We start from the raw sequence: 18,302 nt of genomic DNA, 5'->3' as shown, positions 1-18,302 counted from the left end.
AAAATCAATTCAATTCAATCGTATTTATTGGGCACTTACTGTGTGCAGAGCACTGTACTAAGCGCTTGGAAAGTACAATTCAGGAATAGAGACAATCCCTGCCCACAGTGGGCCTACCGTCTAGAAGATGCGATAGATGAGCCCACTGTTGGGTAGGGACCGTCTCTATATGTTGCCAACTTGTACTTCCCAAGCGCGTAGTACGGTGCTCTGCACACAGTAAGCACTCAATAAATATGCTAGAATGAATGAATGAATAATGAATAAGAGAAGAGAGGTAGAGATAATATGCTTTGTATGCACTGAAGATGCTTGTTTCCCTTGCTGTTTACCTAGTCATAATTCTCTAAAATAGAAATATTCTATATCTCTGCACTCCTCAAAACCATCCAGTGGCAGCCCATCCAGTGGAACCCATGACCATCCAACTCCACATCAAGTAGAAACTCCTTACTATCGGTTTAAGGCTTGTAATCTGCTTTCCCCCTCCTACATTACCTTACTGATCTCCAAGAGGCTCTCCCTGACTAAGCCCTCCTTTCATCTTCTCCCACTACCTCCTGCATCGCCCTGACTTGTTCTCTTTATTCATTCCCCCTCCTGGCCCCATTACATTTATGCACATATCTGTCATTTATTGATTTCTATTAATATCTGTCTCCCCCTCTAGACTATAAGCTCATTGTGGGCAGGGACTATGTCTGTTTATTGTTCTGTTGTACTCTCCCGAGTGCTTAGTATAGTGTTCTGCACACAGTAAGTGCTCAATAAGAATAATTGACTGACTGACCAACTATTAGGACCCAGCCTGCACACTTGGCTTCTCTACTGCCGACCTACTCACTGTACCTCCCTCTTGCCTTGTCAGTTTCAATCATGCATTTATGTTGCCAACTTGTACTTCCCAAGTGCTTAGTACAGTGCTCTGCACACAGTAAGCGCTCAATAAATGCCATTGATTGATTGATTTATTGAGCACTTACTGCCTGCTGAACACTACTGAGAAGCAGCGTGGTGCAGTGGAAAGAGCCCGGGCTTTGGAGTCAGAGATCATCGGTTCAAATCCCAGCTCCACCAATTGTCAGCTGTGTGACTTTGGGCAAGTCACTTAACTTCTGTGTGCCTCAGTTACCTCATCTGGAAAATGGGGATTAAGACTGTGAGCTCCATATGGGACAACCTGATTACCTTGTATCCCCCCTAGTACTTTAAACAGTGCTTGGCACATAGTCAGCACTTAATAAATGCCATCATTATTATTATTATTACTAAGCACTCAGGAGAGTTCAGTAGAATGGAGATGGTCGACACATTTCCTGCCCACAAGGAGCTTACAGTCTAGAAGGGGAGACAGACATTAAAATTAATTATGGATATGTTTGTAAGTACTTTGGGGCTGAGGGTGGGGTGAATTGCACTATTTTAAGGGTATAAATCCAAGTGTGTGGACAACACAGAAAGTAGAGGGAGTAAGGGATAAAACGGTTTATTTGGGAACGATGGCTTCTCCCCCTTTTCCCCCTTCTAGACTGTGAGCCCACTGTTGGGTAGGGATCGCCGCTATATATTGCCAACTTGTACTTCCCAAGCGCTTAGTACAGTGCTCTGCACACAGTAAGCGCTCAATAAATACTATTGATTGATTGATTGATTGATTGACGGCTTCTAGCCCCTTGTGGGAAGGGATTTTTTTCTCTTTATTGCTGTATTGTACTTTCCAAGTGCTTAGTACGGTGCTCTGCACACAGTAAGCACTGAATAAATATGATTGAGTGAATGAATGAATGAATGAATGAATGGCTGAGGTTTTGAATAAGGCTTTGAAGGTGATGTGTTGTATATGAAAGAGGAGGAAGTTCTAGATCAGCTGGAGGATGCAGGCAAGAGGTAGATGATATCAAGGTTCAGTGAGTAGGTTGGTGTTCGAGAACGAAGTATGTAAAGTCTGTTGATGTGGTGGATGGGTAACCACTGGAGGTTCTTGAGGAGTGAGGAGACAGAAACTGAAGTTTTGTTGATAAATGATTCGGGCGGCAGAATGAAGTGTGGACTAAAAAGGGAAGAAGCAGGAGGCAGGGAGGTTAGAGAGGAGGCTGAGACAGTAGTCAAGGTGGAATATGATAAGGTCTTGGATCAGCATAGTGACAGTGGTTGGATGTGTACCCAGATCTTTATCCCTAAAACACTTGATAATGTACTCCATCCCCAGCTCCACAACAATTAGAGAAGTAGCATGGCTCAGAAGGAAAGAGCACGGGTTTTGGAGTCAGAGGTCATGGGTTCAAATCCCGGGTCTGCCAATTGTCAGCTGTGTGACTTTGGGCAAGTCACTTAACTTCTCTGGGCCTCAGTTACCTCATCTGTAAAATGAGGATTAAGACTGTGAGCCCCATGAGGGACAACCTGCTCACCGTGTAACCTCTGCAGTGCTTAGAACAGTGCTTTGCACTTAGTAAGTGCTTAATAAATGCCATTATTATTATTATATCTGTATATTCTTCCATTTCCCCTATATGTAACTTATTTTAAAGTTGTATAGTGGAAAGGAATGGGCCTGACAATCAGAGGACCTGGGTTCTAATCCTGAATCTTTCACAGGCTCGCTGTCTGCCCTTGGCAAGTCACTTAACTGCTCTGTAAAACAGAGATTCAATGCCTGTTCTCCCTCCTAATAATAATAGTGATGATGGCATTTATTAAGCGCTTACTCTGTGCAAAGCACTGTTCTAAGCACTGGGGAGGTTACAAGGTGATCCGGTTGTCCCACGGGGGGCTCACAGTCTTCATCCCCATTTTACAGACGAGGTAAATGAGGCACAGAGAAGTTAAATGAGTTGTCCAAAGTCACACAGCTGACGATTGATGGAGCCAGGATTTGAAACCATGACCTCTGACTCCCATGCTCTTTCCACTGAACCATGCTGCTTCTCTACTTAGAGGAAGAACCCTACGTGGAAAATTGACCGTGTCCGATCTGTATATGCTGTATCTACCACAGTGCTTGTTGCATAGTGAGTGCTTAACCAGCATAACTTAACTCTCCCTCTAGATTATAAACTCATGGTGGGCAGGGATTGTATCCACCGACTTTATTGTATTCTCCCAAGTACTTGGTACAGGACTCTGTACAGGACTGTGAGGCCCCTTCAGGACAGGACTGTGTCCAACCTAATTCATTTCTACCCCAGCACTTAGAACAGTGTTTGACACATAGTAAGCACTTAATAAATCCAATATAAAAAATAAATTAATATATAAAAATAACTGCTTAATCAATAGTACTGATTCATTGAGAATATATCACTGTAGTGTTTGGCATCACTCAGTTGATCTGTTTGCCATGGTTTATAAAAATAATAAAAATTGTGGTATTTGTTAAGCGCTCACTATGTGCCAAGTTTTTAGGTGCTTACTGTGTGCCAAGCACTGTTCTAAGCACCAAGGTAGTTACAAGATAATCAGGTCCCATGTGGATTCACAGTCTAAGTAGGAGGGAGAACAGGTATTGAATCCTCATTTTGCAGATAAGAGAACTGAGGCACAGAGAAGTTAATTGACCTGCCCAAGGTCACACAGTAGGTAAGTGGCAGAGCTGGGATTAGAACCTGGGGCCTCTGACTCCAGGCCTATATGCTTTTTCCACCAGACCATACCGGTATTTAAGCGCTTACTCTGTGTGAATCACTGTTTTAAGTGTTGGGGTCGATACCTTAATTATGTTGGGCACAGTCCCTGTCCCACAGGGGGCTGACCGTTGATAAGCATTCATTCCATCATGTTTGTTGAGTGGTGACTGTTTGCAGAGCACTGTACTAAGCATTTGGGAGAGTACAATACAACAATAAATGGGCACATTCCCTGCCCACAACGAGCTTACAGTCTAGAGGGGGGAGACAGACATCAATACAAATGAATAAATTGCAGATGTGTACATTCGTTTATTCATTCATTCAGTTGTATTTATTAATAATAATAATGATGCCATTTGTTAAGCGCTTACTATGTGCAAAGCATTGTTCTAAGTGCTGTGGAGGTTACAAGGTGATCAGGTTGTCCCACGGGGGGCTTATAGTCTCAATCCCCATTTTACAGATGAGGTAACTGAGGCACAGAGAAGTGAAGTGACTTGCCAAAAGTTACACAGCTGACAGTAGGCGGATCCAGGACTTGAACCCACGACCTTTGACTCCAAAGCCCGTGCTCTTTCCACTGAGCTATTAAGCACTTACTGTGTGCAGAGCACTGTACTAAGTGCTTGGGAAAGTACAATACAACGGTAAAGAGTCCTGTTAACAATTTTTGGTGTTTCTAGTCAAGCGCTTAGTACAGTGCTCTGCACACAGTAAGCGCTCAATAAATACAATTGATTGATTAAAGAGTGACATTCCCTGCCCACAATGAGCTCAAAGTCTAGAGGAGGGGAGACAGACATCAGTACGAATTAACAGACATCAATATAAATAAAAAAAAATTAAAGATAGATAAGTGCTGTGGGGCAGAGATGGGGAGAAGAGCAAAGGGAGCAAGTCAGAGTGACGTAGAAAGGAGGGGAAGATGAGGAAAACTGGGGCTTACTCTGGAGAGGCCTCTTGGAGAAGATGGGCCTTCAACAAGGCTTTGAAGCCGGGGAGAGTGATTGTCTGGCAGATTTGAGGAGGGAGGCATTCCAGGCCAGAAGTAATAATAATAATAATAATAATGATGGCATTTGTTAAGCGCTTACTATGTGCACAGCACTTTTCTAAGCGCTGGGGAGAATACAAGGTGATCAAGTTGTCCCACAGGGGGCTCACAGTCTTAAACCCCATTTTACAGATGAGGTAACTGAGGCTCGGAGAAGTTACGTGACTTGCCCAAGGTCACACAGCAGACGTGGCGGAGTCGGGATTCGAACCCATTGACCTGAGACTCCAAAGCCCATGCTCTTTCCACTGAGCCATGCTGCTTCTAGGAGGGGAGGGGAGTAGGATGTGGGCCAGAGGTTGGCAGCAAGACAAGTGAAATTGAGGCACAGTGGGAAGTTTAGCAGCCCCAGAGGATCAAAGTTTGTAGGCTGGGTTGTAGAAGGAGAAAAAGGAGATGAGGTAGAAAGGGGCAAGGTGATGGAGAGCTTAGAAGCCAATGGTGAGGAGTTTTTGTTTGATACAGAGGTGGCTAGACAACCACTGGAGATTCTTGAGGACGGAGATTCTTTTAGACTGTGAGCCCACTATTGGGTAGGGACTGTCTCTATATGTTGCCAACTTGTACTTCCCAAGTGCTTAGTACAGTGCTTTGCACACAGTAAGCACTCAATGAATATGATTGATGATGATGATGATGATGATGATGACGGGGGTGACACGTCCTGAATGTTTCTATAGAAAAATGATCTGAGAAGAGGAGTGAAGAAGTATGGGCTGAAATGGGGAGAGGCAGGAGGTTGGGAGGTCAGCAAGGAGGCTGATGCAGTAATCTAGGCTGGTTAGGATGAGTCATTCTGTTAACATGGTACAGTTTTGATGTTGGTATTTGTTGGTATTTGTTAAGCGCTTACTATGTGCCAAGCACTGTTCTAAGTGCTGGGGTAAATACAAGGTAATCAGATTGTCCCACGATGGGCTCACAGTCTTCATCCCCATTTTGCAGATGAGGGAACTGAGCCCAGAGAAGTTAAATGACTTGCCCAAGGTCAAACAGCTGACAAGTGGTGGAGCCGGGATTAGAGCCCACGACCTCTGGCTCCCCAGCCTGGGCTCTTTCCAATGAGCCCGGCTGCTTCTCTGTGGGCTGTGGGCCAAGGACAGGCTGTGAGATAAGCAAGACTGAGGCACAGTGAGAAGGTTAACATTAGAAAATTACTTTTGCAGCTGCTTTCAGAACTGCTGACTTCCAGTTGGTAAAGTGCCAGACAACATAACTTTTAGTGTAAAACAAAATGGTTCCCATTGAGGAAAACTTCCAACTCCAACCAGTTTTATTGAGGTCAATGCTTTCAAAGCTATTGACATCACTTGATGACTATTACTGAGGTGTGAATATAAGGCTTTCCCCTAACCTTCCCTTGTTATACTCCCAATGGTGCTTTGGGCAGGCCACTTAACTTCTCTGTGCCTCAGTTACCTCATCTGTAAAATGGGAATTGTCTGTAAGCCCCAGGTGGGACAACCTGATTACCTTGTATCTACCCCAGTGCTTAGAACAGTGCTTGGCACATAGTCAGCGCTTAACAAATACCATTATTATTATTTTATTAATATTATTATATGCAGAAAAATTATAAATACCATAATTTAAAATTTGCCCTCAGTAGTATTTATTAAGTGCTTACTCTTTACTGGGCACTGTATTAAGCAGTTGGGAGAGTACAACAGAGTAAGTAGTCAAGATTTCTGTTCTGAAGGAACTCACATTCTATTAAGGGGAGGCTAATTTTTCCATGTAAACATTAATATTTTCTGAAATGTTGGAAATTAAGCTGTCAGTGCAATTGTGTCAAAAAGAATTAGGGTTTGTCAATATATCTGACATTTAAAATTATTTTATTATGTAAAATATTGGGTTTTTACATTTTTTGTGTGCTATTTGTTAAGCACTTACTATGTGCCAGGCACTCCACTAAATGCTGGGGTACTTACAAGCTGATGGGTTCCCTGACCCGCATAGGGCTCAAACTCTTAATCCCCATGTTACAGATGAAATAACTGAGGCACAGAAAAGTTAAGTGACTTGTCCAAGGTCATAGAGCAGATAAGTGGCTGAGTCAGGATTAGAACCCAGCTCCTTCTTATTCTTAGGCCCGTGTTCTATCCGTTAGGCCATGCTGCCTCTCTCCATATGCATTGGTGGCCAAAGGTATCACCACTATTCTTTTGTATTAACTCACTTGATCATATCTAATGGAAGAAACTATGTGAAGGACTTCGGATTAGAAAATAACAACTTTAAGATATCTTCTATGGCCTAGCAAACTGTTTCCTAATTCAATAAGTGAAGTGTTCAGTTAATTCTTCGATAAGGGTAATTTAGGTCTACTTTAAAGTAACAAAATCTTCTGTTCTGTAATGAAGTTCTAAGCTCAGTACAGGAGGGATAAACTCAATAAACCATGTACTCTGAAAATCCGACCGGTAAAGTCGTGAGTCAAAAACTTAAATTATAGCTATTGCTGTATCATGAAATAGGGATGATTAAATCTGTAGCTATAGGTGCTGCATTATTAAATGGAAATTATAAAAAACATTTAGGATTTTAATGGAATTTTTACACTCAATGATCAAAATCCTGTTTTCTGGCAAGCATAATTTCTCCAACCGCAAATGTGTCATTTTGTCATATCATCAATGTGAGGAAAGTTACATTCTCAGTGTGATTTTTAATGTATGCAGAAACTGTAATACATTTAATCAGTTGTCTCTGCTCTTTCAGGTGCTAAATCCCAAAAAGAAAGGAAAAAAGAAAAAGTATATTAATTCTGGAACGGTAAGTGAATTCTGTATATTAAATATTATTTTCAAGATATGGCTTAGGAAGGAAACCTTAGATCATTCGGGTGTGCAGTATACAGGTCTTCAGTGATCTGTTTCAGAGAAGCAACGTGGCTCAGCGGAAAGAGCCTGGGCTTTGGAGTCAGAGGTCATGGGTTCAAATGTCGGCTCCACCAATTGTCAGCTGTGTGACTTTGGGCAAGTCACTTAACTTCTCTGGGCCTCAGTTCCCTCATCTCTAAAATGGGGATGAAGACTGTGATCCCCCCGTGGAACAACCTGATCACCTTGTAACCTCCCCAGTGCTTAGAGCAGTGCTTTGCACATAGTAAGTGCTTAATAAATGTCATCATTATTATTATAATAGTTCAGGCTCCTTACAATAACAACAAGGAAAGTAGGAGAATTCAGTTGTTTTGCTATTTCCTAGGGAGAGAAGAGGGAGGATGGAAGCGTTCAAGGGTAATTAATGTTTAGCTAGATAGTAGTCTCAATGTAGTGAGGACTACATACTGTCAAGCCAGAAGAATCAATCATCAATCAATCAATCAATCATATTTATTGAGCGCTTACTATGTGCAGAGCACTGTACTAAGCGCTTGGGAAGTACAAATTGGCAACATATAGAGACAGTCCCTACCCAACAGTGGGCTCACAGTCTAAAAGGGGGAGACAGAGAACAAAACCAAACATACTAACAAAATAAAATAAATAGAATAGATATGTACAAGTAAAATAAATAAATAAATAAATAGAGTAATAAATATGTACAAACATAGAAACAACACCTACCAACAAGAATTAAAGGGAGATTACTCAACTCTCTTTTCTTTGAGAGGGATAGCAAGACCACAGCTTGTCCTTTCCAATAACTATTCCACAGATTTGTTCTCCAAGTGGTGTTAACTGACTCTTTACCATCCTTCCTAATGGAGGGGAGTGCTGTATAAACTCTTGTTTTGTATTGAACTGGTCCTATCACGCAGCATTAGAGGAAAGACTTCCCCCTATGTTGTCATGTGGGGAATTAGTATGCCTGCCATCAAAGCCTGGGCAGAACCACTTTTCCAGACTGTACCAATGAAAGTAGAAGGTCAGAGGGAAGGCAGAACTCAAGAATTCACTGTAGATCCAAATTGACACTCTCTGGTTTCTTTTCTGAATCGCAGATGCTATATTAGTGATTTTTTGTTTAGAAACTGGTGCCATTCACCATCTGTTTCCATTCAGAGAGGAAAAATTAGTCAGAAGCGGCTTTAAATAGTTGTGGAGCCAATATAGTCCTTATCACTAGAGAATTTTAAATTAAGAAATAAAAACACCATTTCAGCTCATTTGGCTCCTCATCCACAAAATTTAATTTTAAATTTGATCTTTCCCTCTCAACGTATGGTGTTTTCTCACAAATTTGTATCATTGCGGAATGTGATCAAAGAACGATACCGAACATTCATTTTTGATTTAGTAGCTAAAAGAGATAGATGGAGCAAAAGGTCTTGGGGGAATAAATTAAATCTTAAGTAAAATGCGAACCAGAAAATTATCGAGCTATCTTGAAGAAACAAAGATGAATATTTTCATGATGGTTATTAGTTACATAAGTAGGTGATATGTCTTTGGAGACCAAAATAGAATTCAACATATCTTTTCCTTTAGTTTATTGTTTATCATGTTTTTAACTTCACCATTTTCCAAATTCTCTTTTATCTCTCCTTTTTATACGAAGAGGGAGAGACACGGTGCCTTTGTAGATAATTCTCATGTTCTTCAAAGGAAATGAAATATTCCTGGAGGGAGTTCAGTCATTTCTTTCTTCTAATAATATGAGCGTTGGAAAAAGGCAGGGCCTAACTTTTTATACTAAATAAACAGTTTAAAGATTGAAAAGGTTGGTACGAAAACTATTTCAGTATATTTCATATCTTTATATCCCTTCAAAATAGTCAGGATAAAGATTGGCGGCAATACTATTTTATTATGTTTAATATTTTTATATTTCTAAAATTTCTGTTTCTACTCAAACTGAGCTGTGGTAGATCAGAACTAATTATACAATATTTCTTTCAGGTAACATTACTTTCCTTTCTGGTGGAAACGGAGGTTTCATTCCTTGACTATATTAAAGGAGGGTAAGTGATTTGAAAAAAAAAAAAACTTTCCATCATTGGAGTTTCTCTTTAATTCAGTGCCTACTACCAAAAGAAAATCAACGTCTCTGAAATGATCTCTAAGCACTGTGTTTCTGGATATACAAAATTAACTTTCATACAAAAGACAATGGATGGGAAAGGCATTGCAACTTCTCTTAAAGGAAAAGAAAAAACTGCATAAGGAAAGTGTTTGGGACAAAGTTGATTAGTTTTGGTTTCACACAAGTATTTTTATTGTAAGCATTTGTATTCTAGACTTGTCTTTTATGCTGTCTAGTCATCTCTTACCATTATCGACACCATGGGCACATCTCTCCCACTTCCATCTACAATTGTTCTAGTAGTGGATCCTTCGACTTTTCTTGTTTAAAAATACAGAAGTGGTACTTAAGGAATATATCTCTGATAATATGTTAGAGTCACAGGGATGAGGGGGAACTAGAGAGATAATCTAGACCCCAGCGCTTATGTCCATTTTGCATCAGGCACCGTATTATTTCCCCTATCTGTATTTCTTTTCTAGACTGTAAGTTCCCTGTGGGCAGAGATCACGTCTATCAACTCTACTCTGTGATATTTTCCCAAGAGTTTCTGTAGTAAGCGTACATAATAAGCGCTCAATAAATACCCTTGATTTATTGATAGCTTGTTTTATTTGCTTGCAGAAAGAACGGCATCTCAATTATTCTAGACAGATATTTGTACTGTCTGTCAATATTTCAGAGAGATTCTTCAACCTCTTGTGGTAATACCCTGAAACTCTGTTAATCAGGGACTCCTTCCTAATTCATTCATTCAGTCGTATTTATTGAGCACTTACTGTGTGCAGAGCACTGTACTAAGCCTTTATGCCTGACATACCTGTAAGGATGGAATCTATCAATTAATAGCATTTATTGAGTGCCTAATGTGACAGAGCGCTGTTGAGAAACAACAATAAGATTAGTGGACTTGATCAATCGTTTGATCCATTTTTTCATTGAGTGCTTACTGTGTGCAGGGCTCTGTACTAAGTGCTTGGGGAAGAGTGCAATGCAGTAGAGTTGGCAGACATTACCTGCCTGTAAAGAGCTTACAGTCTAGAGAGGGGAGCAGACATTAGAATGAATTATGGATATGTACATAAGTTCTGTGGCCCTGAAAGGAGGCGTGTATTGGCAGGGGATGTGTGTGTTTATTGTTATGTTGTCCTTTCCCAAGTGCTTAGTACAGTGCTCTGCACATAGTAAGGGAGCAATAAATATGACTGGAGGAATATAGAAGGTGCATCCAATTTCAAGGGTGACACAGAAGAGAGTGGGATAAGAGGAAATGAGGGCTTAATCAGGGAAGACCTCTTGAAGATATGCCTTCAGTAAGGCTTTGAAGATCGGGAGAGTGATCGTCCGTCAGATATGAAGAGGGAGGGGCGTTCCAGGCCAGAGCAGGATGTTGGAAAGCAGCATGGATCAGTGGAAAGAGCATGGGCTTTGGAGTCAGAGGTCATGGGTTCAAATCCTGGCTCCACCAACTGTCAGCTGTGTGACTTTGGGCAAGTCACTTAACTTCTCTGTGCCTCAGTTACCTCACCTGTAAAATGGGGATTGACTGTGAGCCCCAAGTGGGACAACCTGATCACCTTGTAACCTCCCCAGCGCTTTGAACAGTGCTTTGCACATACTAAGCACTTAACAAATACCATTATTATTATTATTATTATTATTATTATTATTATTATTATTATTAATCAGAGGTCATGAGTTCTAATCCCGGTTCTGCCACTTGTTCACTATGTGACCTTGGACAAGTCACGTCACTTCTCTGAGCCTCAGTTACCTCATCTGTAAAATGGGGATTAAGACTATGAGCCCCATGTGGGACAACCTGATCACCTTTTATCCCCCCTCCCCCCAGCGCTTAGAACAGTGCGTGGCACATAGTAAGCGCCTAACAAATGCCATCATCATCATCATCATCATCATGTTGGTAAGAGATCAGAGGTGAGTCAGATGAGATCGAGGTACAATGAGTAGGTTGGCAATAAAGGAGTGAAGTGTGCGGGCTAGCGAGGTGAGGTAGGAGGAGGTAAGGTGATCAAGTGCTTTAAAGCTTATGATAGGAGTTTCTGTTTAATGTGGAGGTGGATGGGCAACTTCAAATGTGCCAGTGATGGCCAGATATGGGGTCCAACTCTCCAGACCCATCCATTTTCAGGGCTAGTTAATTTGGCAGATGACTCACTACACACTCCTTAGAGGATTCAGACTTTCTCGGCCACCATCCTGCTGGAGAGGAAATGGCGGAGTTTAGTGATAAGGCGATCGTAGAACTGACAGGATTTTCTTACAGATTGAATATGCGGGTTGAATGAGAGAGTTGAGTTCGGGATAATGCCAAGACTACTGGCTTGAGAGACAGGGAGGATGGTGGTATTGCCTACAATGATGGGAAATTCAGAGGGTGGGGAGGGTGTGGTGGGAAAAATGAGTTCTGTTTTGAGCATGTTACGTTTGAGGTGTTGGTGGGGTATTAAGAAGAGATGTCCGGAAGGCAGGAGAAAATGTGAGACAGCAGAGAAGGAGAACGATTAAGGCTGGAAATGTAGATTTGTGAATTATCCACATAGTGATGATAGTTGAAGCCATGGGAGTGAATGAATTCTCTAAGGGAGTGGGTGTAGATGGAAAATAGAAGGGGATCTAGGACTGAGCCTTGAGGGTCTCCTGCCGTTACAGAGTGGGAGGCAGAGGAGGAGCCCATGAAAGAGACTGAGAATGAGTGGCCAGGGATATACTACTACAGAGAAGCAGAGTGACTTAGAGGAAAGAGCACGGGTTTGGGAGTTAGAGGTCTTGGGTTCTAATTCCGCTCCACCACCTGGCAGCTGTGTGACTTTGGGGAAATCACTTAACTTCTCTGTGCCTCAGTTATCTCACTGTAAGATGGGGATTAAGACTGTGAGTCTCACCTGGGACAACCTGATAACCTTGTATCTCCCCCAGTGCTTAGCCCAGTGCTTTGGCACATAGTAAGTGCTTAACAAATGCCATCATTATTATTACTATTATTACTAGGTGTCCTGAGGTGATCCTGGGGTACCTGCCAACTCAAGTTCAAATACTATCTCATGACCACCTGAGCCAGCAGGCGGAACTCGGAAGTGAGGGTGGGAAACAGCCCCCACAACCAAAGCTGCTAGACTGACATCCCAAGCTGGGAATACAGGTGTCTCTCACCCCTGTGCCAATCAAATTAGATATGGAGGAGGAGGGAGGGCAGAGATTGGATAGACTGAGGCCTGAAGCTGGAATGGCCTAGGGGCACAGGCGATAAATACCTGTCACCTCTGACCTTCAGGGCCAGAACACCAAGACACGCAGCTGCAAGAGGAGTAGCCGCTGCAGCAGCAGCAGCAGCCCACGTGTCTCTCTGTGCCCAGAAGGCCAGATGCCCGCTCTGCAACCAGAACCACCACACTGAGGCAAGGGCCGCAGGATGGGTGAGTGTCTCGTGGGTGGGACCCAGGTACCCCGCTGCTGATGCGAATCATGAGTGGATTCCTCCCATGTAGGAGAGCACATGGTGAGAGCTAGCCGCCCACCACGTGTGCAGGGAATGGAATGAATTATTCCCATGTGGGAAAGTAAGTGGATTCTTCCCGAGTGGGAAGTGTATACGGGTGAGAGCTAGCCGCCTCACCCACGCGCGATTAACGTATGATTGTGTTCCTCCCGTGTAGTGAAGCTCTAATATTGCTAATTGATTATATTCCTCTCGAAAGGGAAGTTCAATTCATTGCGCCTAAACAATTACATAAATTCAATTCACCTCGCAGAATAAATTTTATATGAAATTCAGGCTTTCCTCCCTGGCGTGTCTCTCTCTCTCTCTCTCTCTCTCTCTCTCTCTCTCTCTCTCTCCCTCCCTCTCTCCCTCTCTCCCTCTCTCCCTCTCCCCCCCCGTCCCTGGACGACGGGTGACACTAGGAAATCCAGGAGAGGATAATGCCACTGAAGCCATGCTTAGATAATATTCCAAGAAAAAAGGTTTTTTTCTGTTAAATTGTGCTCCCTAAGTGCTTAGTACAGTGCTCTGCACGTGGTAAGTGCTCAATAAATACCACTGATTTGTTGATCGATCCCTAGAAGAGCAGAGTCCATCGATAAGGACTCTGGAGGAGAGACTCTTCTACCCCTGAGGGGAAGAATACCACCTGAGTTCTGGGATTCCTTGAGAGAAGTAAAGAGGCCCCCTGGAGTGGGGAAGCAATCTATCAATCAGTGGTATTTGCTGAGCACTTCCTGCATGCAGAGTACTGTACTAAATGCTTGGGACAGTACAATACAATAATAATAATAATTATATTAATAATGATAATAATAATGGCATTTGTTAAGTGCTTACTATGTGCAAAGCACCGTTCTAAGTGCTGGGGGGATACAAGGTGATCAGGTTGTCCCAAGTGGGGGAGGTCACAGTCTTCATCCCCATTTTACAGATGAGGTAACTGAGGCTCAGAGAATTTAAGTGACTTGTCCAAGGTCACACAGCAAACATGTGACAGAGCCGGGATTCAGTGGCTACCAATCAACCTACGCATCAAGCAAAAACTCACTCTTGGCTTCAAGGCTGTCCATCACCTCGTCCCCTCCTACTTCACCTCCCTTCTTTCCTTCTACAGCCCAGCCCACACCCTCCACTCCTCTGCTGCTAACCTCCTCACTGTACCTCGTTCTCGCCTGTCCCGCCATCAACCCCTGGCCTACGTCCTCCCCCTGGCCTGGAATGCCCTCCCTCCATACATCTGCCAAGCTAGCTCTCTTCCTCCCTTCAAAGCCCTACTGAGAGCTCACCTCCTCCAGGAGGCCTTCCCACACTGAGCCCCCTCCTTCCTCTCCCCCTCCCCATCCCCCCGCCCTACCTCCTTCCCCTCCCCACAACACCTGTATATATGTTTGTACAGATTTATTACTCTATTTTACTTGTACATATTTACTATTCTATTCATTTTATTTTGTTAATATGTTTTGTTTTGTTGTCTGTCTCCCCCTTCTAGACTGTGAGCCCGCTGATGGGGAGGGAACGTCTCTATATGTTGCCAACTTGTACTTCCCAAGCACTTAGTACAGTGCTCTGCACACAGTAAGCGCTCCATAAATATGATTGAATGAATGAATGAATGATTCGAACCCATGACCTCTGACTCCCAAGCCCGGGCTCTTTCCACTGAGCCACGCTGCTTCTACCACCACAACAGTGGTGGTAGACATGGTCCCTGACAACCAATGAGTTTACGGTCTAGAGAGCTAGGAAGTGGTGATTGAATTGGATTAATTTTCATTGTTACCTTGTTAAGAACCTATGGAATATTGAAGAGATTAAATTTTGGTGTCTGCCTGCAGTAGGAGCTGGAGGAGAAGCTCCAGGAGGCAGGGAAGGAAGACGTGTGACCCTGGGCAGCCACAAGCGTGGGAAGAAGTTTTTTGTTTTATTTGTTTTCTAATGCTATTTGTTAAGAACTTACTATGTGCCAAGTACTGTTCCAAGCACTGGAATAGATATAAATCACGTCCCACATGGCGCTCACAGTCATAATCCCCATTTTACAGCTGATAATAATAATGTTGCCGACTTGTACTTCCCAAGTGCTTAGTACAGTGCTCTGCACATAGTAAGTGCTCAATAAATATGATTGAATGAATGAATAGTAATGATTGCATTTATTACACGCTTACTATGCGCAAAGCACTGTTCTAAGCACTGGGGAGGCTACAAGGTGATCAGGTTGTCCCACGGGGGGTTCACAGTCAATCCCCATTTTACAGATGAGGTAAACTGAGGCACAGAGAAGTGAAGTGACTGCCCAAAGTCACACAGCTGACAATTGGCGGAGCCAGGATTTGAACCCATGACCACTGACTCCAAAGCCCGGGCTGTTTCTGCTGAACCACACTGCTTCTCTAATCAATCAGTCAATCAATCAATCAATCGTATTTATTGAGCGCTTACTGTGTGCAGAGCACTGTACTAAGCACTGGGGAAGTACAAGTTGGCAACATATAGAGACGGTCCCTAACCAACAGTGGGCTTCAACTGAGGTGCAGAGAAGCGAAGTGATTTGCCCAAGGTCACATGGCAGATAAGTGGAGAAGCAGCGTGGCTCAGTGGAAAGAGCCCGGGCTTTGGAATCAGAGATCGTGGGTTCAAATCCCGGCTCTGCCAACTGTCCGCTGTGTGACTTTGGGCAAGTCACTTGACTTCTCTGTGTGCCTCAGTTACCTCATCTGTAAAATGGGGATGAAGACTGTGAGCCCCCCACGGGACGACCTGATCACCTTGTAACCTCCCCAGTGCTTAGAACAGTGCTTTGCACATAGTAAGCGCTTAATAAATGCCATCATCATAAGTGGCAGAGCCGAGATTTGAACCCAGGTCCTTCTGGCTCTCAGGCCCGTGGTCTATCCACTAGGACACTTTATTCACCGGCTTTCTGCCACCGGCTCTAGGAGGGATGTGGTATGCTAGGCCCTTATGATCTCTGTGCCTTCAGAGAGAAGCTGGGCTGCAGCTGAAGAATGGTGGCAGCGATAGGGATAGAGGGACTAGGGGACCAGTGAACATTCATTCATTCCTTCGATCGTATTTATTGAGTGCTTACTGTGTGCAGAGCACTGTACCAAGCGCTTGGGAAGTACAAGTCGGCAACATCTAGAGATGGTCCCTACCCAACAACGGGCTCACAGTCTAGAAGAATAATAATGGTGGTATTTGTTAAGCACTTACTATGTGCAAAGCACTGTTCTAAGTGCTGGGGGGGGGGAACAAGGTGATCAGGTTCTCCCCCTTGGGGCTCACAGTCTTAATCCCCATTTTACAGATGAGGTACCTGAGGCACAGAGAAGTCAAGTGACTTGCCCAAAGTCACACAGCTGACAAGCGGCGGAGCCGGGATTAGAACCCATGATCTCTGATTCCCAAACCCGGCCTCTTTCCACTGAGCCACGCTGCCAGCACTCTTAAAATCTACAGTAGAATAGAAGAAGTGGGAACCTTTAAGACCCAGTGGAGGCTCATCAGACGCTCCTAAAGTGATTCTGGGGGCTCTCTTTTCATTCATTCATTCATTCAATCATATTTATTGAGCACTTACTGTGTGCAGAGCACTGTACTAAGCGCTTGGGAAGTACAAGTTGGCAACATTAGGGCTGAAAGTCCCCTTCCCCCCAGTAACGTCACACTGCCATACTCAAATTCATCCATTCATTCCATCGTATTTATTGAGTGCTTGCTGCATGCAAAGCACTGTACTAAGCGCTTGGGAGAGTACAGTATAACAAGCAGACACATTCCTTCCCACAACGAGCTCACAGTCTAGAGGGGGAGGCAGACATTTATATAAATAAATGGATAGATAAAGAAATAAATTACAGGTATATAATGGTCAATCCATGCGGATGGGACCTTCAGTCCAAACCCCATCCTTGTGGTGCTGCTGTTTTGTCTTATGCCGTCGAGTCGTTTTCCGACACGTAGCGATGCCGTGGATGTGTCTCTCCCAGAACGCCCCACCTCCATCTGCAATCATTTTGGTAGTGGATCCAGAGAGTTTTCTTGGTGAAAATATGGAAGTGGTTGACCACTGCCTCCTTTCACCCTCTACTCTCCCCCACAAACCTGGCCACAAAGATCTATCTCCCAGGACTTGAGCTTTCTTCACTGCAGCCCACCCCCTTAAAGATTCAATCAGTCAATCAGGAGTGTTTCTTGATGCTTACTATGTGCAGAGCACTGTGTAAAGCACTTGGGAGAGTACAATACAACAAATTAGTGGACGTGTTCTCTGCCCTTAAAGGGTTCACTTTCTAGAAGGGGAGGCAGATGAAGAACCCATGAGCAATTTTGGTGCCTCCTATTAGATAGCAAATTTTCATCCACTTGGTCCAAACAGCCTGGGAATACTATATTTATTGGCTTTAGGTAGTTCCTTTCTTCCACAGAGCCTTCCATAAAATAAGGGTATGCAAAATTTAATTGTTTGGTATCAAAAGTTACATGTTTATTTCTCTTCCTATGTTCCAAAATGATGGTGTTTGTGTTGACACTGAATCCTTGTATATCCCACAGATTCATGTTGTCTAATTAGTGTTGATTTACATCTTAACAAGCCCTAAAGCCATCTGTTGTCATGGAAATTGATTTTGCTTATTCAAGAGTAAAAATCATCCTTTGATCTTTGATTATGCTTTGGAAAAGAAGTATTGATTGACCAGATCAACATAATTCCTAAGAGTTGGTTTTCTCTCCTTATTATTTTACTACAAATTTTAGGATATTTAGGATTTAAAATGATTTTCTTCGCTCTTCCCTACAGTCCTACCTCGTTTCTTAGCCCTCCATCATGTTCACTTCTCTATAACCCATCAAGTCTCTCAAGTATAGAAATGTTACTTCAAATTCGTTGCTATTGGTATTGGAGAGACTGCTGGTTTTTAGTGTCTTTTCATTTTTCTACCGTATGCTATATCTATATTCATCAAGTATGTGTTTGTATTAGATGAGAAGTCAAAGGGAAAACAATGAGGATAATAAAATAGTTTTTATTAACTGTCATTTGCGAAGGGACCAAAGTTGCATAATTCATGTGATTATGATTGATGAAGGTTAATAAGTTAACTCATTTAATTTAATATTTAATAGACATTAATTT

General features: G+C 42.9%; 1 protein-coding gene across 1 annotated transcript in view; it reads left to right on the top strand.

Moving 5' to 3' along the window:
• Positions 1 to 18,302, top strand: part of CPNE8 (copine 8) — a 371,034-nt gene that overhangs the window by 248,638 nt on the left and 104,094 nt on the right. Inside the window, exons 13-14 of the mRNA XM_038765237.1 lie at positions 7,408 to 7,461; positions 9,534 to 9,595. Coding sequence (XP_038621165.1) covers positions 7,408 to 7,461; positions 9,534 to 9,595 — 116 coding nt within the window. The remainder of the gene's footprint in view (positions 1 to 7,407; positions 7,462 to 9,533; positions 9,596 to 18,302) is intronic.

This window comes from Tachyglossus aculeatus, chromosome 2 (genome assembly GCF_015852505.1).
Source record: "Tachyglossus aculeatus isolate mTacAcu1 chromosome 2, mTacAcu1.pri, whole genome shotgun sequence".
Lineage (NCBI taxonomy): Eukaryota > Metazoa > Chordata > Mammalia > Monotremata > Tachyglossidae > Tachyglossus > Tachyglossus aculeatus.
The sequence above is the reverse complement of the archived record's forward strand: the minus strand, read 5'-3'. Positions and strand labels throughout refer to the sequence as shown.